We start from the raw sequence: 25425 nt of genomic DNA on the forward strand, positions 1-25425 counted from the left end.
CAGGGCTGATCCAGGGTTCAGCTTTCTCATAACAACCCTTAATAAATTCAACCACATTTCATTACTTCTCAACAAACAAGCCTTTCTGTGATTGCTTCACTTGCTAAAAATCACAGCCAATTCTCCTTCGACTTGAACCCTGTTGTCTTAACATTCTGGGGAAAAAAAAAATAGACGGGAGGATCATAGCTGGTCTCACGGTCACAAATTTAGGCAAGATAGTTACTGGTCTCTTTCCTTGGCTGCAAACGTTGCTTCAGTGTCACAAAACGTGCTTCATATGACATCAATACAGATTTGAGACCATGACCACCATCCTTGAGTGAGCCAGTCTATGTCTTCATCGATGTTGAAATTTCCTGAAACACTGGGCAGCTTCTGAGTTCAAACATCTTCTCTCATGGTGACCGGTTCAGAAGGCTTTGGTAGGCACGAGGACAGTCACTGCAAAGGTGTCGAGGACAATACGCTTGTTGTCAGCTGAGAGTTCAGATGACCATTTTTTTTTCAACCTCTCGAGATACTTATTCCTTGTCCTCTGCGTTATGTGTAGGTGTGTGCGTGCAGAGAAGGTAAAACGACGAGCTTCTTAGATAAGTCCATTAGAAAGGTTCTCAACAATGATACAATAGGCTAAGGTCATTGAGAGAACTTGATGACCGGAAAAGAAATAAATTTTTTTTTAAATGGAAGTGGTGAAGCTGAAACCAGTGAAGACAGGACGATACACAAATCGCCTAACCAGCTGGCACTAGGGTGACTGGCCAAATAAAGTTGTGTATGGGAAAGGCGGGCATGATGGGATGGTCTACGACCGCTGACTCCAAAAGGCATGATACATGAAAATCTAGCTACGCAGAGAGAGAGAGAGAAAGAGAGAGAGGGTGATGTAATTAAGCAAAACAAAACAATAAGCATCAAAAGCCATTTACTAAATTTGTCATTTAATTTCATGGATGAAATTAAAATTTTTTATAATGAACTGGAATGTTTTTGGCTTAGGTTGAACAGACATTGCTTCCGTTGGTTAGCCAGATAGTCCGTTCTTAGACTATTTGGAGACAATATTGATTTTTGGGGGGAGATGTCGGTTCTCTCTTCGGATGAAGGACGAAAAGTCATGAAGCAGCTAAAATCGACAAATATATGCAAAATATTCAGGAACTGCGCATTTTCTTTCCTGTCATAAACTATAAATCTCGCTTTCCTACAGTTTTTGTTTTTTAATCAGCATCAGAATTATTAAATAAATAAAGCAAACAAGTTATCGAAACTCGAACGTTTCCCTCCATCGCTTCGACCGTTAAATGAAAGCGTCTCATCTCACGCGCATTCTTATTTACCTCCCTTGAACCATTGGACCCCGCTTTGCGCTCATACTCTTTCCCCGTCTCTATCCTCAATCTCCCTTCACCTTTCTGCATCTATCTATCTGTCTGCCAATTATTTAACTAGCTCTCTCTCTATCTATCTATCTATCGTATATATATATATATATATATACACACACACACACACACATATATATATATATCTGTTGCCCTTAACAACAAAATAACAAATACACATAAAATAAATAAAAAAAAACCATGATTCAATAAATAAATTTTAAATAAAACGTTTGTCATTTTACGTTCAAATTACGTAAATATCAGACCCGTTTTTTATACTTTCCCTTCTTCCCATTTTTGTGGACAAGATTATTTATATTTATTAATAATATTAATTTAGATATTTATAACTGAATTACACCATCAGTTGATAAACTCGGGAAAACATTTTAAAAAAAATTGAAAAAAAAAATCATTAGAAATATATCGAGAAAAATAGTCTTGTGGGGGAAAAAAATAACAATTTGAAACTTTCGGTAAGTTAACTTCTTGAAAGCTTGAATATTTTTCATATCCTTAAACATATTATCATTACAACAATCATAATTATTGACAAATATTGTAACAATTAGCAAACTTTCAGGAGAGTTTTTATATAGATATTTTTGCTTTTTTAAATTTCTAGTCTTGATTTTTTTTTTTATTTTTCGCTTTCTAATCTCTCGTCTCTGAGAAGTGAGGACGCATGAATGAGGGCTATTATCGTTTAACCCCAGATAAATTAGTCTATGCAAAAAGACATTGTATCTACGACCATTCCATCCGTTTGTTCAAATAGCTATGTAATGTCTTCCTTTTTTTTTTTTTTTTTCGAATCCAGATAGAAAAGTCACAAGGGTTTTGTCCGGGGAAGGGTCCGAATCTCATAAATTAGTTGTGACTTTATTACCGGAAACCACAAACTGTGACTTTTTTTCCTAGCCAAAAATTGTGACTTTTTTTCCTAGCCAAAAATTGTGACTTTTTTTTCCCGTGCCTTTATTACTGGTCACCTTTTTTTTCTTATTAAACGAATGCTAGCAATTTAGATTTTAAAAATACAATCATTTTAGTTTTCATTTCATTTGTTTATTTAAACAAAAATTAGATTTAGTTAATGACTAAAAATAAAATTGTGACTTTAGAAACGAATTTACTAAACTATGACGTCATATGTCCCATTTGCTAGTAATTTTTTTTCTTCTTGTACCGGAAGTGCTATATTTAACCAGGGACATTTTTTAGAGTTTAGAATTGGACAGATTTAAGTAGCTTTGATTTTTGGAAAAAAATCTCTAACATTGAATACATTATTTGAGTACCTAAACAAAAAGTCCACGTATTACTATTATTTGTAGGATTATGCAGAACTTTAATGAATCTAATATTAATTGTATAGAAAGTCAAAGTTGTAAAAATAAAAAAAATTGGAGACTTTTTCATAAAAATCATTTTCTCTATCTGCCCTGTTATACAATATCGTATTTATTTAATTCGCTGTCATCATGCTTAGCTATTTGGTGGCGTAAAATCTTCAATAACAACCGCATGTTTTCAAATATGAGAAACGATTATATTAGGAGTGCAAGGGTTTAAAAAAAACAACTTTTCATGACGCTGTTTCACGAATATATTAAAAAGAATGCAAAAGTTGTTTGTGTTATGACTTTTGCAAGTTTTAACCAATTTTTGTTGTTTTCACTGTTTTCCGTCTCAAAGAAGAAGGAAAAAAAAACACCAACACGCTTACCATCTTTGACTCGCTCTTTTACATGTGTGAGAGTTTGGTGACTTTTATGTTACACCAAAAGAAAAAAAAATTAAAACCCTGAAAGGTGACGCTGAAGAGTTTACGCTTCTAAAAAGACATTTTAGCAAAATGGTGGAACTTTATCAGATTTTATTCCTTCACAGATCACATATACTTACGGCACTGCTGGTGGCGTAGCTAAAAGAGCAACGACTGTTCCTCCCAAGTACATTTTTCAAAATTGACACCTTTTATAGAATGTATAATCGATGAGTTAATTGTTTGCTATGTGCTCGCTCTTCCTAACTTTAGAACCTGGTTATGCCCCTGGGCGCAACCACATGGATACTTGAGCAAACTAGGGAAATCTATATGTTATTGCTCGATCTATCAAAGATAGCCTTTAAATTCTCCTTCACGGCATACCCTACACTCATAAAAAAAACTACGAAGGACACATTGGACGGTCTTTTCCATTTGATGTATTTCTTCCCATTTCCTTGAAAATCTCAACACAAATGGAGTTTTTCCAGGCCAATTACGAAAATCACGATTCTTTGGAGAAATTAAACAAAAAAAGTTATGAACCTTTAAAGCTTGGGTAAACAAACATACAAAAATCCTGTCTCTTTCCATTGTTTCTGGTTAATCCCACTGGCTCCAGAACTGAGGGAATATTAATCTCAGCCAGGGCTACATTTTCTCTCATTAGATATTTTTTCAGTTTTAAAGGTTTTATAATTTTTTTAAATTAATTTTTTCGAAAAATATCTAAAACAAAAATGATGCCTTCCAAGTCATCATGGGATATTGAGGGATTCAAAAGCTTATTAAATTCTTCAAGAAAGGATTGCAATTTTTGTAATTGGTATGAAAAAGTTCAACTGCAAAGAATTTTTCCAAAGATTGAAAGGTGTGTGAAACCAAAACAAAAAAAATCTCACATAGGATGATGTTGTTCAAATATGTCTGAAGAAAAATAGAAGAAGAGACCGCTTTTGGTAACAGGTCTACTGGATCAGAGCTAAACAACAATCACTTCATGGCTATGGATGCTGCTGCTGCTACTACTACTGGAGCTTGTAAAGAGAAAGATTTCAGAGAAACCCATATAAAACTGAAGAACTTTAGGTCATCTTGGTGTTCAAACACAACACACAAATACACCAAGAGATCTGTGACAATGCAAACATGAAAATATGTCATTCATTGAAATTTGCAGCAGCAGAAGCTAATTATTTGCATCCTGAGAATGGAACATTTATTGCAAGCATCACCACCAGTTTTGTCCAAGAAGATAAAGTTAGGAGAATAATAGAAAGAAAGGAGAAGGAATGCAAAAGAAGATTAATGCTGTTAAGGATCCGTTCAGACTATTGCAGATCAACAACAGCAAGAAAAAAAAAAACATGGGAGGAGATACCAGAGAAGTGATGTTCTGGGATTGGGAATGATGGTTAGTGTAGGGAAAGAGTGACAAGGGGTGGAATGATGAATGGGTCAGGGGTGCCTGAGTGATGGAATAAGAGACTAGTCTGTTCTAAGAAGCAGAGACCATTGCAGTAGAAAAGACAGAAAAGGAGAGGAGATAGCATGCCTGTTGGTGAGAGGCTGAAGAAGTTTGTCATTAATGATGGAAAGCCAATCAGCCAAGTGGCCCTTATCTAAATGTAGTCAAGATGCTAGTGTGCACAGCTACAACACTTGTCCCAGACGTGAGCACAGTGCTCGATTGTGGGTTTCACTTGAGCTTTGTAGAATGTCAACAGCTATTGGGGCTGAAATAGGTTTTAAAGCTATTGTAACGCCATGACACATCAACCTTCACCCATCATCATCATCACAACACATACCTCAATGAACAAAAATTACTTTCGTGAACTTCAAAAGAATTAAGGTTCATAGAACATAACAACACCTCAATGTAATGAGGAAGCCTACATTGTTATTGCTCAAACTGATAGTAATAGCAGCCCAATCTTTGTAAAATGTCACTTCAAAAAAAAAAAAAGGACATGAATAATGTCATTGTAGATGTTCTTTAAAAAATGAGATGGTCATGCCTGGAATGGTTTTGATCTGCTTGATGAAAGGTGATCCATGGATAAACAACAATACCACAATCCTCATCAAAGACTCTTCAATGTTTATATTCAACAACAAGGGAGGGTTTCTAAAATCATGTCTCCAGGTCAATAAACTAATGACCATCTGAAATTATCCATTGGCACCATACACAACAGAAATGAAATTCAGTTTCAAGAAACTAAGCAATGGATATAGACGAACAGGGAGCTGGCAAATATTTGTTTCCAACATAAATTACAAAACTAACAGGAAATTACTTATACAAGCTAATTAATAACATCAACAAAGCCACACCACTTAACACGTTTTAATAAAAATCTCAGATTGCGCTCCAACAGGAAACAAATAGTCAGATATTTTTCAAAACTCAGTCATTAAAAGGTGGTGACACAAAATGTAAAATATGCCTGTTCTAACTTGAATATGACATCTACAACTTTGTGTTAGCAGAAAACTGATAGAGCAATCCCCAAACTCAACTCTTGAGCACAAAGACCAGAAAGAAATCACTGACATCAAGATTTCTAGCTACACATACCAATACTTGTCAAATAGAATCTGTAAAAGGTAAAAATCATATCAGTTTTATACCTCAACAAAGGCCTAAATGAAGCAACATTACACAAATCCATCACTTAACTATGTGTGTCCTTAAAAATTTTAGAAAAATTCAATCCTTGACAGCAATCATTTGCATGTTACTCAAACTTTACCATAATTTCAAGACTACTACTCTTCTCACAAAGCTCACCATTTCAAACCATTTTTACTACCAGTGATATTAGCAAAACTTTTAACTTCATTTGTAACAACTTGACAAAAAGCATAACTTTTGTTGTTGGATAGTTAACTATGTCTCAGGTTTTGAAAATGCAATTTCCTAAAAAGTGCACCACAAGGCTCTGCATCCTTCCATTATTCCCAGATGCAGCTTCTTCACTTATCAGATCCTGCACAAAAACCCACTTGGTTCAAAGTAATGCTTTAAATAGTTCATTCCTACATGATCCTTCCTCACCAGTAACACCAAAGGACTTTCGTTACAACCTGCCATCAACATAAAATAATGCATATGCACCTACAAATATGAAGTGGTATCAAAAAGGTTCTTGGACTAATTATGATTAATAAAAAATAACTTATTTACCTAAGTTTTAACATCATCTCCTTCACAAAATAGTGACCTTGCACAGCAACACACTAGTCTCAGTGTTCCTACCGCTTTTATACTTTTCAAGTCATTTTCTGTAAGCAAGTCAAGGACCTACTGTGATTTGCTATGGATCTCGACAACAGTGTTAAAACAGCAACCTTTGAGTTGAATTTTCATCTCGGGGAAGAGATGGAAGTCTGCAGTGCCAAACCTGGTGAATAGGGGGAGTGCAGAAGTGATACCATGTTGTTTTTGGCAAGAAACTCACAAGTGAGGAGAACTCTGTGAAGAATTGAATTCTTCATATTCCATAGCTCCAGCTGCTTTCACTGAACCCTTCAAAAGGTTGCAGTAGAACTCTCGATTGATGGTCTGGTCTTGGTGGGGGGGGGGGGAGTTCTTGATGCACGATACCACAGATGACAAGAAAAACAATGAGCATGTTCTTGATTGAGCTGTGGCAGTTGCCTGCTTTGGAAGTGCCTGTCCCTCTCAAAACATTGCATATGAACCACTGCCTTGTTGCCGTAAGCTTTCCAAAGGCTGTCTACATCTACTCATGACTAAATAGCTACCTAAAATAACTAATGAACGTATGGTACACACAACCAGATCCTACTTGATCTGTGAGTGATGGCTAAACATTCAACAAGATGAAGGTTTGTCATGTCTGGAGCTTTGGATCTGTGTATTGGCCCTTAGGTTTTTTTTTTAGCTAATGATCTACTTATCATAGATATGGTCAGACATGCACTTACATCTACACACACACACACACACACACATGCATACAAATGCAACATCTCATTTTTTTTTTTCGTTGTAAAAATACATTGTTCTAAACAACACATGTCAGCTTTCCTTTTTATTTTTTTGTGTTTTAATTATAGTGTAAAGAATCTGAAAGTAATTTGGTAAATATTTCTGAAAACTGACAGACTCCACATTCCATCAAAGAAACCAAAAGAAATATGGGTGTTGATGAAAATAACATGGATTTTATAGAAGGTAATTTCTTTGGCTCACTTTGTCTCTTTCTACTGCTTCTTTCTTTTATTCACTTGTCATCTTTTACTTGTTTCAGTCATTGGACTGTGGCCATACTGGGGCACTACCTTGAAGAATTTTAGTGAAAACAATCAGCCCCAGGACTCTTTTAGTAAACTTGGTACTTATTCTGTCAGTTTCTTTTGCCAAACTGTTAAGTTATGAGGATGTAGACGGCATCACTGGTTGTCAGGTGGAATGAGGACAAACACAAAGACACACACACACACACACACACACATGCATATACAACAGGCTACTTTCACTTTCTCTCTACCATGCTATGGAAAATACTTGGCAAACTTGGATGTCCAGATCACTTTGTATCTATAATTAAATCATTTTATGATGGGATGGAAGCTTGAGTCAATGCTGGTGGTGGCATGGCAGGACCCATTCCTTGAGAGAATGGTGTCAAGCTGGTTGACATCCTTGCCCCAACTCTCTTTTCTTACTACGTTGCTGCTGCTGCTTTTACTCATGCTTTTGCTGAGGTTAGCTCTCTCGGAATATATGTCAGGTTATTGATCTTCTGGCTGCCTCTTTAATCTGTGTCAATTTGCTGCCAATTCAAAAGTTTTCCAGTCTATTATTCCTGACCTCCTTTATGCAGACGACTGTGACTCAGTCACTCATACAGTGGATAACGTGCAAATACTTATGAATCATATTTCTGCTTCTTGTAAGGCATTTGGACTCAGCATTAGCCTGGATAAAACAGTTGTAATGTTCCAGTCTGCAACAGGAAATCCATATGTGGAATCAGCTATCTTAGTTGAAGGAACAATTCTGAAAGTGGTCGACAAGTTTGTCTACCTGGGCAGCACACTCAGCCGTTCTTGCTCCCTGGATGATGAAATTATCTTTCAGGCTGCAGAGAGCAACTGATTCCTTCTGGTCTCTTGAATCTTGTGTCTGGTCCCAGCATGACATCACAGGGTGAACAAAAATTGCTGTGTACCATGCATGTGTATTGACATCACTCCTTTATTTGTGTAAGACATGGACCCTTTATAAACGTCATATCAGGGTCCTTGAATGCTTCCATCAGAGATGTATGAGACACATTCTGAATGTTGGCTGGACCTTGAAAACTCCAGATACACAGGTCCTGAGGACAGCCAATATCCTGAGTATTGAGGCAATGGTGCACAAAGACTGGTTACATTGGACTGGAGACTTTGTTAGAATGAATGATAGTAGGATCCCCGAACAGATGCTATATGGGGAACTTGTTAGTGGAAAGCAACCCTGGCAGAAGCCAACACTGTGATTTAAGGACCATGTAAAGACCTCATTAAAGGCCTGTGAAATGTGTGTGGGGGGGAGGGGTCTGACTGGGACAATAATGCTTGTCATCGCAACTGGTGGAGAAAACAGGTGAAGGAGGGAGTTGATACCTTTTGAAAGAGCACGTATTCTTCATGAAGAATTTAAGCATGCTGCTCGAAAATGCACTGCTAGTGTAATGAATGGGGAAAGCTTCGTCTGCAATATTTGAAGTCGTGTATGTTAGTCAAGAGCAGGCCTCATTAGTCATCAGTGGAGCCACAAGTGTAAAGTATAAGGGAGTTTTGAGTGCACAATGTTCCTAAAGGTCAGTAATGGTTTTTCTTGATCATGAATGGACGGCCATCATGTGTGTATGCATATGTATATATATGTATGTATATGTCCATTCCTTTGTTTGTCTATAGTCTGAAAAATTGATGTAGCTATATTAGTGTAACTTGGAGCAGTTTAACAAATAGAGATTAATAAATGATGTACGAGATTGAAGAATAGGTTCTGGATATAAATCAATTAAAAAAAAATTAAATTTAAAATTAAATAGGTTCTTGATATAAATCAATTAAAGAAAACAAACTTGAAGGCATAGCTCCAGCATGGCTGAAAATCCAGTGACTGGAAACTTTAAATGAATAAAGACTATAAACACACAGGCATGCACACATGCAAACACATGCATGCACACACACACACACACACACACACACACACACACACACACACAATCATTCAAATGATATAACTCTGTAACAACTGCCAGAAATTATGATTGCTTGTGCTAATTATATAGTTTAAATTTAAGAATCCTTAATTTTGTGTTGTCTTCTTATATGTATTATTAACAATAGTCGTTAATAAAGTTAAATACTCTGTTATGAATCTAACTCTAAAAAAGTATTAGGCCAAACAGTATCATGCTCTATTAGTCTTCTAATCATGGTATATCTCTTCATTCCTTCATTCAGATAAAGAAATGAATGAAATACTTGACTCAGCCATTTCAGAGATGCTAGGAAGAATTAAGCGGTCACTCGAAGAAGAAATTCCAGGTAAATGAATTTTGTTGTACTCTTTTTAAAAAAAACATTTTTTAATGACTTATTTGAAGGAAGTAGGAAGGGAAGTAACCATGAGCTTTTGGTGGTCTGTAAGCTCTGGTGAGAAGAAGGGAAAAAAAAAGCTCTCCCCATACAGGAGATCTGAGCTGAATGCTTGCAACAGAGTGGAATTTTAGAGGCCAGATGATAAGAATGCTAAAATGAGCAATGGATGGAGTCTTTTGGGAAATTTTCACACAGTACCTGTCTGTCAAATGTTGCTCAGAAGATTTGAGTTAATCCAAAGGACACTTGCCTAATTAGATGTGCCATGGGGCTGAACCAGAAATCATGCAACTATGAAACAAACCTATTAACTACATAGCTATGCCTGCTTTTCAAACACCAGTCAAGGGGGAAAGAATAAGTGGTTGAGAAATTGAGCTATTAGGGCATCGGTCACAAGTTCAAATCAGTTGTAAACTTTTTGCCATGCTTCTGGAAAGGGCACTTTAACTTCACCTGGTCCTTGGTTGCTATCAGCAAAGTACTCTCAATTGCAAACATTCACATTGAACCCTCAGTTCCTTTCTAGCCCATGTTTTGGTTAGTTATCAAATACATCATTCTCACACAGCTGGGTAATATCTGGGCACTGTCTCTCATCCTCTAACTTATAGGATGTGTGGTTAGTCAACAAGAACTAATCGTTTCTATGTCAGGTCTTTAATTTCAGCTCGTAGTAATATACATTGTATACAGGCTGTTGGTCACAACATGCAATTAACTTTACTCTTATAAATGCAGAACTTAGTGATTTAGTAAAGAACAAATAATCAGTGCTATTGTTTGATTTTCTTTAATTTCAGCCAAACCACTGCCACCAATGGTCCCCATACCCATACGAGAGGAAGAGCCACAAAAGTTAGCGAAAGTTCTTGAGGACTTAGGAGTACAGACAGATGCAGTAGCCATGGATGGTGAAAAGAAAATGCAGTACCAGATCAACATTCAGGAGCATGCACGCCCAGCATGCTCACCACTCCATATCAACTTGAGCCTGCCTCCTCATACTTGCCCATCAACGCCACCATCCAGTTCTCCAGCTCCAGTTAAATCGACTGCAGGTAACTAAAGTACAGGGTTCTCTATCTGATTGTTTCTACCTGATTGTCAGTTTGTCTGATTGTCTATTTGTTTGTCTGTCTGTTTGATCATCATCTGACTGTCATTTTTGTTTGTTTGATCCTCCGACTGCTCGTCTCTCTGACTGTCTCAGGGTTCTAACAGCCTAATTATCTCAACAGCCATCTGAAAGTCTCCCTATATTGGCTGTCTTTCCATCTAACTCTGTTCGATACCTTCAACTCTGCCTGCCTGCCTACCTACCTACCTACCTACCTACCTACCTACCTACTACATGCCTGTTTGTCTGTCTGTATGTCCCTCTGTATGTATGTATGTCTACTCGCCTGTCTGTCTGCTTATCCTTCAGTCTGTTTAATGAATTCATGAAGTGGAATAAATTAGTTTCCAGTGAGAAAGAGTTGTTTAATGTTTCAGGCAGGTCCCTTTGTCCGATTGAAATAATTGAGATCCATTCCTCACAACAAACTAGTTTACTTCCTTTTGTGAATCATCATCATCATCATCGTTTAACGTCCGCTTTCCATGCTAGCATGGGTTGGACGATTTGACTGAGGACTGGTGAAACCGGATGGCAACACCAGGCTCCAGTCTAATTTGGCAGAGTTTCTACAGCTGGATGCCCTTCCTAACGCCAACCACTCAGAGAGTGTAGTGGGTGCTTTTACGTGTCACCCGCACGAAAACGGCCACGCTCGAAATGGTGTCTTTTATGTGCCACCCGCACAAGCCAGTCCAGGGGCACTGGCAACGATCTCGCTCGAAAATCCTACGGGAGCCAGTCAGGCGGTACTGGCAACGGCCACGCTCAAAATGGTGCATCTCATGTGCCACCCGCACAAGAACCAGTCCAGGGGCACTGGCAACGATCTTACTTGGCTTGCCGGGTCTTCTCACGCACAGTACATTTCCAAAGGTCTCGGTCAGTAGTCATCGCCTCGGTGAGGCCCAATGTATGAAGGTCTTGCCTCACCACCTCAGCCCAGGTCTTCCTGGGCCTACCTCTTCCATGGGTTCCCTCAACTGTTAGGGTGTGGCACTTTTTCACGCAGCTATCCTCATCCATTCTCACCACATGTCCATACCAGCGCAATCGTCTCTCTTGCACGCCACAACTGATGCTTCTAATGTTCAGCTTTTCTCTCAAGATACTTACACTCTGACGGGTATTCACATTGACATTACACATCCAACGGAGCATACTGGCTTCATTCCTTGCGAGCTTACGTATGTCCTCAGCAGTTACAGCCCATGTTTCACTGCCATGTAGCATGGCTGTTCGTACGCATGCGTCATACAGTCTGCCTTTTACTCTGAGTGAGAGTCCCTTTGTCGCCAGCAGGGGTAAGAGCTCTCTAAACTTTGCCCAGGCTATTCTTATTCTAGCAGCTACACTTTCAGCGCACCCACCCCCACTACTAACTTGGTCGCCCAGATAGTGAATGGTTTTGTATTTACCATTTGCTAGCCATCACTTGTTTTGGCAACCCTACCCTACTCTTCCCACAACCACTTCCCTCCCTCATTCTCATTGTCGTCCCTTCCTGCACAATGTCTCTCAATCATCTCTTCCTTTCTGTACCTTCAGCCCTTTCTTTCTCTCACTCCCTCCCCTCGCTCCCACACTCCATTCTTGACCCCTCTTATACCTGCTACCATTCTCCATACCCTCTCATATACATCATCATGCTCCACTAGACCTTTTGAACCTCTTTATCTCCACCCCTCCACTGCTCCTACACCTTGCACATCATTCCACTACTTTCTGATCTCTTCTCCTCCCTAATCCTAACCCTTACCTTCTCCACCTTCACCTTCATTCATTACTCACTACATTCATCTCTACCCCCATCTCTAATCATCTGTTCTTCTCTCCTCACATCTTCTTATGCTCTGACATCTAGTCACAACCATCTCTATCTTCATTCCAGCTATTCCCACTCGCATCTATGTAATGTGGGATTGCCATGTATCTCCCCTATTACAAGACACCTGGGCTTTCCCACCCCCTCAATATCCCTCCCTTGTTCTTTCTTGTCATGCAAGCTACCCGTTGACCTTATTAATGTTGGTGGCATGAAAAAAGCACCCAGTACACACAATAAAGTGGTTGGCATTAGGAAGGGTATTTAGCCATAGAAATCATGCCTAAGTAGATACTGGAGTTTGACACAATCCTGTCAAACAACCAGATCCTGTAAAATCATCCAATCTATGCCAGCATAGAAAACAAAAGGTTAAACGACGACGATGATGATGATGATATATATATATATATATATATATATATATATATATATATATATATATATACGTATGTATGTATACATTTAATAATAGAAAACTTATACAAAAATGTATAATTACATGATGAGTAAAGCACTGGCACAGTTTAGACTACCTGTTGTTATATGTAGATTTACTTCAGAAACTAAACATGTCATGCTTATTAAAATTCTAATACAAATTCCATCTCCTGCTTCATTAATACTATATATATATATATATATATATATATATACACAAACTGTAGCATGTGCAGCAAGTCATAAGTGGAAGAAAACCTAGAGTAACATTACCCAGTCTGCATCAAGTTTTAATTTTCTCATTTGTTTTTCAGGCATGAGAACAATCTCAACATGGCAGCTTCTAATATGACATGGGAAATGAAAAAGTGTGCATTGCTCATGGCCGTAGCTGTCAAATCTTAGCAATTCAGAAATCTTGACTATGACTGGGGCCTGCATATTCTGGGTTGGGAAAAAGCTACAGGAGAAAGTAATTCCTTGTTGACAATCTGGACATATGAATTTATCCAACGGGTCTAGGAGATCATCAATGACAACCCCAGTAGGTTGAAGGGGCCCATTGCTGAGTAAGGATGGTAGAGTTGAGTATCAAATGAGTGGTGCCTAAGTATGAATCCTATGTGTTGAGGAGAGGGGCAGCTGATGCCTAACAAGACCCAAAAGAACCACTATGAGGTGGTATCAAAAAGTTGCTGGACTAATTCTGTAGCGTGCCAAAAGATGGTAGCACATGGTTGCATGCACAGTGAGAGCTAGCAGGGACCTTCATGAAGCAGTGAGCTGAGTGATGTTGCTGTGTTTACATTGCAAGTTGTGAAATTTTGCATTAAACTTGGGAAGTCTGCTATGGAGACATTGAGCATGCTTACAGCAACAGCAACAAGACAATGGGGTTATATGCAATGTTTTGAGTGCTTCAAAAGTGGAAGAACATCCCTGGAAGATGATGAGCAATCTGGGAAACCTGGCATGAGTGTCACCCCCAGAAATTTGGAGGAAATTCATCAGTTTGTACATGAAGATCATTGGAGGACAATCAATGACATTTTGAAATGTTTGAAGGAGGACAATTGGCAAAAGAGATTGGCTCTGTGAAGCACGAAGAATTGGATTCTTCATGACGACAATGCACCCTGTCACTTGTGAGTTTCTTGCCAGAAACGACATGGTATTGCTTCCACACCTGCCGCCCCCCACCCCTATTCACCAGATTTAGCACCTGCAGACTTTCATTTCTTCTCCAAGAGGAAAATGTAGCTCAAAGGTGACTGTTTTAATACCATTGTCAAGATGCAGAGCAAATCACAGAAGGTCCGTGACCCACTTACTGAAAACAACTTCCAGGTTGGATTGCAAAAGTGGCAGGAACACTGGGACCGGTGTATTGCTGTGAAAGGGAACTATTTCAAAGGAGATGATGTTAACATTTAGGTAAAGAAATTATTTTTTATTAAACATAACATGTCTGGGAACCTTTTGATGCCACCTCATATGTGACTATATGACCCCTCAAATTATGTGCCCTCCAAGCTGTCCTGAATTGGAAACCCTAGACAGCTGCATCAGGGGCATATTTGGTGGGTGGGAGGAGGTGTAGTTAGTTCCCTCACAATGACAAGCTTTAATTTGAGGTTGTCGTTGTCGACATGATACATGGGATGGGCAGATGTAAGCTGATGTTTGCATGCAGCCAATTACATGGTGCCATGAAGGTCGACATTGAATATGTGCTATTTAACAGGGAGTGTGATTTAAGTTCAGTGTTTTGTGTTTTACCTTGTTTTGTCTTGTTCTTGGTTACATGGCACACCCTGTATGTATATATATATATATATATATATATATATATATATATATATATATATATATACATACATACATACATGCACACACAGCACATACACACATGCATACACATACACATATGCACATACACATATTATACACATACACATAAATATATATGTATATTTATATACATAAGTAAAAATTTACACATACAAACAGGTGTGTGTGTGTATGTGTGTGCGTGTGTTCGTGCATGTATATAAGTAAATAATTTTTGTTGTCAAAATATTTTTACATAGTCTCTCACAATGATGTGGCTTTTTGTTGACAATTAATGCTTATTGCCTAATTTAAGTAGATATTTACAGTATGCACATTATATGTGTATACATATATGTGTGTATGCATATATATATTTACATGAAGATAAACATATGTCCATTGGTCATAGAGTGACCAATGGTTTAACACCCATAAAGTGAAATTGGTCACTCATTGACCAGACATATATTTATCTTCGTCTAAATACATTATTGCTCTAACTTTTAGAGTGTACTTCTTTTCCAAATATATGATCCACTGATGATATGTGTGTGTGTGTGTGTGTGTGTGTGTGTGTGTATACATATATATATATATATATATATATACTTTATTTAAAAGCAGCAGAAATATAACAAAAAAACCGTTACTCTGAGTTTCACGTTCCCGATGAACGGGAACGTGAAACTCAGAGTAACGTTTTTTTTGTTATATTTCTGCTGCTTTTAAATAAAGCATATTACTCTACCTCTGGTATTTGAGTACTCTTTTTTCCACCTTGTTGCACATTTTATGTGCTTACTCCGGTATATATATATATATATATATATATATATATATATATATGTATACACACTCACACACACACACAAACACACATACATATAGACATATACATCTGGCTGTAGAAAGTGGGAAAAGGTTGCTTAATGTATGTAGTGGTGGTTTTTATTTCTTCTTCCAAATCTTACGAGATTCAATTTGTTGTTGCTCCTCATGCCCGAATCAAGGACAGCACCAATCATCAGAGTTTGGTCGGGTTTAGGAAATCGAAACCTATTAGGGATTCAAACTTCAATGGATTCTTCTCTGGAGAGTAGGAGCCCTTATATTATTTTAGGGAACACAAACAGCAAGAGAATCTTAACTGGTAATGAAATATCTGGGGACACTATAATTTAGATGAAGGAAGATGAGGAGGTGGAGCAGTTTCAGGATGTGCAAGTATATGTTCCTTAAAGAGACAGAAGTAATAAACTCAATACTGATGAAAGTTTCAACAACAGAAACAACAACAACAGTCCCTACAATAGTGAGTGCTGTGGAATGATCCAAAAAGAAGCAAGAAAACAGCTGAAACAGCAGAACCTATAAATATGCATTGCATCCAGGAAATAGTACTAATACATACCACACGCACACGCACACGCACACATGTGTGCGTGTGTGCAGGAAACACTCTCAGCTCAGTAAAAGATTCAAAACTAAAACACTGCACATAGCCGAGGTACATAGAGCTTGCTTGGTAGTGAGAGCAATAGAAATAAGAGGGCTTAGTATCATCATCATCATCATCATCGTTGTCATCATTATCATTGTCGTCATCATCATCATCATCAATGTCCATTTTCCCATGCTTACATGAGTTAGATGGAATTTGTTGCATCAGATTTCCCACTGGATACTCCACCAGTTACCAAACCTCACTTGCTTCCAAGTAATGTAATATTTTCCTCTTGAGCAGACATGTTTCCCGGATGACTGGAAATTAATGACACTGTTTGTATGATGTTGGCAATTGATTTTACCTTTATGACATGATGCCCAGTTGATGAGGCGCGCACACACACACACACAGAGACACACACACACACACACACACACACACATATTAATGGTTTTCTTTCAGTTTCCAGTTACCAAATCCACAAACAAAGAGGCTTTGGTTGACCAAGGGCTATAGTAGAAGAAATATACTCAAAGGGCAACATTGTGGGATTGAATCTAAAATCACATGGTTGGGAAGAAAACTTCTTGGTCACTCAGTCATGATGACAGCAATGATGATGATGACGACGATGATGATGATTTTGGTACCCAGAAACAAACTTGTAGTGAAAGGGCAAAGTTGAGACTATTTCCCAAATGTATTAGTGGCAATGATATCTATTTATTGATTCTGGAGGGATGAAAGTCAAATTTGAACATGGAAATTGAAAAGATAACTAAATATTATTTCTAATGTTGGCAGAAGAATACACATTTGAGAAGCTACAAGGAAATAAATTTACACACACACACACACACATATAATATATATATTTATATATATAATTTATTTCCCTTCTAGTACATATGCAAGAAAATGAGGAAGCCCCCACATGCTCAGCAAAGTTTCTGGAAACAGTAGCCAAATATATGTCAATTATTATTATTAGTGTGTGTGTGTGTGAGAGAGAGAAAGAGACAGAGAGACAGAGAGAAAGATAAAGGATCAACTAATTCCAGGTAACTTTCCAAGCAATTTCAAAGGCTTTATTTCATCGGTGCAGGCATGGTTAACAAGTTAAATTCCCAACCACATGGTTTTGGGTTCAGTCCCACTTTGTGGCACTTTGGGCAAATCTTTTTACCATAGCCCCAGGTTGACCAAAGCCTTGTGAGTGGATTTGGTTGGGAGAAACTGAAAGAAGCTCATCATATATTTGTGTGTTCGTGTTTATGTCTCATTGTCTTGATATCACATGATAGCTGCAAACAAGCATCACCGTGTTAGAAGCAGTGTCATTAGTTTCCAAGCTTTCGTGAAAACATGTCTCGTTAAGGGGAAATATTACATTACCTGGAAACAGGTGAGATTTGGTGACTGGAAGGGCGTTCCAGCTTTAGAAAATCTGCCCCAACAAATTCCATCCAACCCATGCAGACATGGAAAACTGGACAATAAAATGATGATGATTGTGATTGTGATGATGGTGATATTTAAAAGGAAGGAAATACTGGATAATGTAGACCTTGATGTGCAAAAGGACAGATGGTCAAACTTGGAGTGTCTTTGATCATAAGATCTGCTCAATCAGGCTAACCTGGGTCTAAACAACAGCAACAATACTTGGACTTAATTTCTTGACTCAAAGACAACTGCCAGTGAGATCTGAACCCAGAATGTATAGGGGCCATAATGTTAAAGAAGGAGGAAACTCCATCCTACCAAAATGTTAGTCTTTCAATATTGATGTGATTTTTTTCTTAATTGTGTTGTTTTGCTATTTCTTTCTTATTGGCTGCCATGTCATGTCATGCCCTGCTGTCTGTCCAAGGAGGATGAAGTGTTCTTACCGTGAAAAACCTATTGATGTCAAGATTCCAGATGAAGATGTTGTTATTGTGGTATCTAATTGTAAACAAACACCCCAACAGAATTGTTGCATTACCATGAAACGAAATCAGAAGTAAAAAGGAAATGGCTAATAACGGATAATAAAAGAATATAACAATAACAACAGCACTAGTATTTGTTTGAAATCTATGTATTCGTCTCTTTCTCTCACTTCGTCTCTCGTCACCTTTCTCTCTTCACATACAGACATGACTGTAAGTATATATGTCTATGTGTGTGTGTGTGTGTGTGTATATTTAGTATTAGCTGAAGCTTTGTCATCTCTCATCACTCAGAATATCTTCCCTGGAAGCAATCCTCAGATGAGGACAGTGGATGGTGCTTCAGTATGTTTGGATGATACAGCAAGATTTCAACTTGTTGCAAGCTTCCAGTTTATGACTTGTTTTAGAACTCCTGCAATCTCTGTATTGAGGAAAATTCTCCAAATACTAACTAAAACCAAAAATCTTGAAAAATTATAAATAGGGAATCTGAATTAATCCTCAAGTGTCATCATAAGAAAAAACTTTAATTATGACAAAGCATTCAAATTAGATTAAGCTAACATTCTGTTGACAGTGAGACCTGGATGCTGAAAACAAAATGCCTGATTCATGCTATACCAACTAAACTACTCAAAAATTGTCATCTCTAATCATTTCTGTCTGAGAGCTGTTTCTAGACAAGAAACACTGAGCAATGAGATGTGAAGTGGCCTGAGCTAATAATATACAGAATAAATTCAGAGTACAGACATACTGAGTTCTATTCTCAATTAGTCTCTAAGAAGCATTTGCAGGCACAACCAAGTAATAACACACATGCTCAGATATATACACATGCAACATACACGCACACATACACACACAATATATATATATATATATATATATATATATATATATATATTTGCACACACATACATAAAAGCTTTGCACTGATTAAAGTACAGCCAAGCTTGGCTCATATGTTCTTCAATAAAGCATCTTTAACAAAGCTTTTAAATCACATTTACTCTTTTAAAATAGATATATTGAAATTTACTCCATGTATTATGTTTTTTGTTTAGTCTAAGCCTCTTTCTTTTATCTAATTAAGAAACAATCAATATATATATAATTACATGCATACATATATATATATATATATATATATATATATATATATATATATGCATATATACATATGTATATATGTATGTATGTGTATGTTTGTGTATGTATATATATCTGTGTGTATATACATATGTGTGTGTATGTATATGTATCATCATCATCATTGTTTAACATCTGTTTTCCATGCTGGCATGGGTTGGATGGTTTGACTGAGGGCTGGCTCCAACCTGATTTGGCAAAGTTTCTACAGCTGGATGCCCTTCCTAATGCCAACCACTCCGAGAGTGTAGTGGGTGCTTTTTACATGCCGCCGGCACGAGACCCAGTCAGGTGGGCCTAGCATCGATCATGTTCGGATACTACTTTTTACATGCCGCTGGCACAGGAGCCAGTTAGGGGACACTGGCATTGACCACGTTTGGATGATAAATTTTATGTGCCACTGGAATGGAAGCCACTCAGGGAGCACTGGCCACAGCTACGATTTTGGTTTTACTTGACTCAACAGGTCTTCTCAAGCTTATCACATTGCCCAATGCATCAAGGGTACTGTTAAATGGGCTGGACTTGCAATACTGGCATCGGCCATGGCTGCGATCTCACTTTAGTTGCCAATATATATATATATATATATATATATATATATATACATACATACATATACCGTTTAATAATCTGAATGGAGGCAATACAAGCAGAAACTAGAGAAACATAATTAATAACCACACACAAAATCCAATATATACACATATATATATATATATATATATATTCTTCTACATTTATAACACTGGTATAAAAATGCATCAGAATGAAATACCTGATGAAGAACAGAGGTCAATTGAAATGTAGCAAAATAAACTATCAAAAAACAATTAAGTTCTCAAAACGAGGCTGGAAGTCTCAAATATAATCTTCAAACGAGCAATAACTCATCCCATACATTTAACATTTAATCAGTAAAAAAGTGACACTAGTAAGACACTAGTAAGACACTAGTAAGACCATTGTGAGACCATTGTGAGCTGTGGAATGGATCGTTCAACGCTATCAAACGTATTACTTGCACATCTCCAGCCATAAGAAAAGAAAATATAATATAGAAAGCATTTGTAAATATCTTGCCGAAAAGGATTAAAAAAGAAAGTAAAAAAAAGGTGGGGAAAGTGCAGGAGACCATTCTATGATTACTGTGTTTATGGAGATTATTTCACAGTTAGATTATTAGGAATAGGAAAGACGTCTAATTGTAAAACAACTGCTTTAACAAAGGCTAAAATAAAAATCTAGAAAAATAGATATAAAACAGGGGCCTTCCAGAATTGAACCAACACACCTCATTACCTCTCACCTTGTATCCATCGGACTTGGTTCTTGATAACAGTCTCTCAAAGCTGAAGAATATGTCTGTCTGGTAAGAAATATTGTTCAATATGGAATGGACTGATGAACATGCCGGACATCACATGCTGCTTTTAATGTGTTCAGAGTTCAGATCTAATGACTAAAGTCCTAGACAACTAACGTGTGCCCTTGACTGAAACTGATTACTAGAATGGCTTCTCCAGACCCCGTATACAATGTAAGATAACAGATAATTAGTTAAATCTATAGTTTTACCCCAGCTGGAGTTATTTAATTCCCCCCCCCCCCCATGGTAACTACTTTCAACTTGATGGAGTGGTCCAATTAAGAGTTTACCTTGGAAACATTGAAAAGTCACTGACAGGATGTAAACATCTGGTTGGTTGTCCAGTATTCTGGCCATCTGTGCATTCATGTTCTCTGGACATTGTAGTTTGTTCATTTGTTTTACATCTGTTTTTCCATGCTTTCATGGGTTGGACAAATATGTTGAAGAATTGTTTTGAAGCTGGATGTCCTTCCTGGCACTGACACTCACCTGGTTTTCCAGTAAATGTTTTGTTAATTCTAATCCATAAGCTTTGAAGGCACAAAGTGTCCAAATGTTTTGTTGACAGGTGGAGCTGACAACACCACCATCTGCTGCACTGTCACACAAGTGATTACAGACGTAAACAAACGTACAGACATCAATGAATATGCATGTGTGTGTGTGTGTACATGCACTCACATCATCATCATCATAATATTTGTATGGATCAGATAGAATTCTTTGAGGCAGATTTTCTATGGCTGGATGCCCTTCCAATTGCCAATCCTCACCTGTTTCTAAGCAAGGTAATACTCTTCCAGAGCTTGACATTTTTTCCCCAGAAGATTGGTAATGACGAAGTACACCACTTGTATGATGGTGAAGCTCATCTACAGCCATCATGTGATGTGAAGACTAGTAGACACAATCAGACACACATGCACACACACTTGCAGATATTTTCTTTCAGTTTCCATCATTCAAATCTACCTACAAGGCTTTGTTAAAAGACACCTGCCCAAGGTGCTGCAGAGTGGGTCTAAATCCAAAACTATGTGGTTGACAAATGAACTTCTGGATCACATTGCTGTGTTTGATTGCTTTTTAATTTCATCTATGACTTTCTTCCTTTTCAGGTCAATGTACCACTTGTAGGCAGTGCATTAACAAGAACAGTAATCCCCTCAGACCTGGTGCCATGTGCTATTTGTCCTGGTTCTTGTCTTAATTAGTTCAAATCTTGGCATGGCCTACTTAGGTGCTTAGGTAATAGATTTAATCCATTCTATAGTTCAGTACTCCCATCCAGCACCTTGGATGACCGAAGTGAAGTCTATTGTTTTGCAAGTATTTGAGCCTGGTTTCCAGTTTGAGGATACTATCCTCTAACCCTTCCATAAGTTTGAGGGACCTCATAAAAGTCATGGGTTCTATTTTTTCTTGAGGAAGATTAAAAATAGAAAAAGTCAGAATTGTAAACAGAAATATTTGAAGCCATGAGTGTCACAACATCTCACTGCCTCCCTTTGCAACTATAATATTGTGTGCTTAGTGAAAAAACAAAACAAAACTAATCAATCCTATGTGTGAACTTCTTCAATTGACTACAGAGCCAAGAAAAGAACCTAAAAGTACAGAGAACGCCAGTGTGCAAACTGTTAAGATAGGTGATGTTGCCAATTCACCGAAGACACAAAATGATACCCAGAGGGAAACGAAACCAGGTGTTTTACCAATCCATATCAATGTGACCATGCCTCACATCTGTCAACCGACAACAGACAAACCCACTCCAGGTAAGTAAATCACTGATCGATCTCTCTCTCTCTCTCTCTGATTGTGTCAACCATCAACAGCTCAAACTGACTCCTGGGAGGTAAATCACTGGTCTCTCTGATTGTGTATCTGCTTGTCTGTGAATTTGTTTGATTACCTCTTTAATCATCTGACCATCAACTTGACTGTCTGTCTGACATCAGCTCTTGAAGAAATGTTGACAGTTGTCTATGGTTTGTTTCACTTTGACTTCTGTATACTTCATGTCAAGCTATTTGGCCCCTGACACCCAACGAATAGTTTGTTGTTGTTGACAACCTCTGAATTCAACCTTTATTGAGTAGAATGATGATCAAGAGCATTCCTGCAATAGTAATACTGTCCTTTCCTCACCTCCCGCCCCAACAGGGACCTGGCAATTAGAGTGCTGTTAGTGATATTTGGCCCCTTATCACTTCTGACTAAGCAGTTCTATTATCAGAACAATTCAAGTTCAAATCATCTCATCTTTTTCTTATTTAAAATGGAAGAAGTGATTTTTGAGGAAGATTTAGCTGCTCTTTCTAGAAAGAGAGGTTAATCATACAAAGAAACTTTTGTCGGTTTATGGGATTTACGGAATCAAACATGAATAGTGGATAAAAAGACACATTGAAGACAAGGAAATTCCTGGTGGAGATCCTAGGTTTGATAGAATTATAACAGAACAGTGGTTCCCAACCAAATGCATGAACCCTTGGGGTTTCAGAAGATAGTATTTAGGGTCCATGAGCTGAGTTTAAATGGTTGCAGTGCAAAATGTCTAATTACTCACTATAAGGTTCATAAAAAATATGCCTAGAACTTTATACAGTTCTAGTCCAAGGTTAACTTTGACCGGGTTCACAGCACAAGATAGAAGACTTCTGGATATGCAGTAACTGTAGCTGTGTGTTTGTTTGATTTCTGAATTTTGACAATTGAATTAGGAAAGGTATTAATGATATAGCAAGGTTTGAAACTGTTGCTATGAATATTGTATATTGTGAATATGGCATATGACATTCCATCTTGTGCATGCTCATCCAGAAATTGCTTACAAGTGATATGAACATGAGACATAATGTTTTCACTGGCCTTAATTTAAAGGATCACATGTAAACACCAAATATTTTAATAAACTCTGTATGATACATGAATATTTATGAATTATTCTCTTCATAACAGTTTTGACATCAGTAAAAATTCTTTATATACCTGGCTAAAATTCTTTATGCATCTGACCATGGAAATCCATCTAGGTTAAATGAAAAAAATTCTAGTTTAAGTTTTATGAAATGGATAACTTATAAATCTTGTGACAAGTACATATCTTTTGGATTTCTATACAGCTACCATAAAGTTGAAAAAAAGCCACATTGTGTTGTGTTTTATGAAGCATTGTCCAACGACAGCATGAAGCCAACCAAATGTGACTGACATTTAAAACTAAGCATAAAGGAAACAATGAATATTTTCCAAGATTGCAGAAACTACTTTGACAACAAAAGTCAATGGAAAAACTTGTAACTGACTGATAATAAAAATACTGTTTATGTTGTATGATGTGTCTCTTTTAATAGCAATGAGTGGAAACTACACACAACAGCAAAGGAACTAATTCTGCCTGCTGCCAAAGCAATTACCACCAGAATACATGGAAACAAAGTAGGAAGGAATCATGATAGGATTCCATTACCAAACAGCACTGAAGCAGCATTGATAAAAGACATGTCTGATATTCATAAAAATTAGTGAAAAGAGTAATTAAAAGTGAAAAGTATTTGTTATGATTAGGTATTTCTAATTGTGACAATTTAGCTTGTATTCCTAGTATGGATTTTGAAATAGAATTAACAAATAGTTTATGTTTTGCCAATCATTCTAATCCACCACATACAACTGATTCATTATTGTAAGTAGGAATATTTCAGGTCATGTGTGTCACTACTTCACACTGTCTCTCCTTTTAAAGCTAAAAAATGTGACTAATCAAAAAATATTAATTAATGCTTCTTTAATTTCAGCTGCATCACAGCCAGACACTGCAGCAGAGCAAAAAAAGAAGCCTGCACTTAAGGAAATCAGTGTGCAAACTGATGATATGGTTGCTGACACAAAGGAAGATGTGGCCCCTGAGACCACTCCAGGTAGCGAAACTTATGAGTTCTCTATTTGACTAAAACCTTGTATATCCATCAGTTTGTGTGATTGCCTCTTTGATCCTCTGACTGCCAGCTCAAACCATTTGACTGCCTCTCCAATGGACTATCAATCTATTTGTCGGACATCAGCTTCATTGTCTCTCTGTCTGTCTGATCAATTATGTTTGCCTGCATACCTGCCTGCCAGTCTTATTGTGTAACAATCTAATTACACTGTAACACATTTTGTTTTTGAATAAACTAATTACTGCTATGTGTAATCTTTAATTTCAGCTGCATCACAGCCAGACACTGCAGCAGAGCAAAAAAAGAAGCCTGCACTTAAGGAAATCGGTGTGCAAACTGATGATATGGGTGCTGACACAAAGGAAGATGTGGCCCCTGAGACCACTCCAGGTAGCGAAACTTATGAGTACTCTATTTGATTAAAACCTTGTATATCCATCAGTTTGTGTGATTGCCTCTTTAATCCTCTGACTGCCTCTCCAATGGACTATCAATCTATTTGTTTGTCTGACATCAGCTTCATTGTCTCTCTGTCTGTCTGATTGAT

At 37.5% G+C, this 25425-nt stretch overlaps 1 protein-coding gene across 1 annotated transcript in view; it reads left to right on the forward strand.

Moving 5' to 3' along the window:
- Positions 1 to 1589: 1589 nt before the first annotated feature.
- Positions 1590 to 25425, forward strand: part of LOC106883301 (uncharacterized) — a 37950-nt gene continuing 14114 nt past the window's right edge. Inside the window, exons 1-7 of the mRNA XM_052975907.2 lie at positions 1590 to 1867; positions 7252 to 7369; positions 9664 to 9747; positions 10605 to 10862; positions 22524 to 22709; positions 24735 to 24857; positions 25146 to 25268. Of these exons, the coding sequence (XP_052831867.1) occupies positions 7333 to 7369; positions 9664 to 9747; positions 10605 to 10862; positions 22524 to 22709; positions 24735 to 24857; positions 25146 to 25268 (811 nt within the window). The 5' untranslated portion in view covers positions 1590 to 1867; positions 7252 to 7332. The remainder of the gene's footprint in view (positions 1868 to 7251; positions 7370 to 9663; positions 9748 to 10604; positions 10863 to 22523; positions 22710 to 24734; positions 24858 to 25145; positions 25269 to 25425) is intronic.

The sequence above is a fragment of the Octopus bimaculoides genome, chromosome 23, assembly GCF_046866305.1.
Source record: "Octopus bimaculoides isolate indiv1 chromosome 23, ASM4686630v1, whole genome shotgun sequence".
Classification (NCBI taxonomy): domain Eukaryota; kingdom Metazoa; phylum Mollusca; class Cephalopoda; order Octopoda; family Octopodidae; genus Octopus; species Octopus bimaculoides.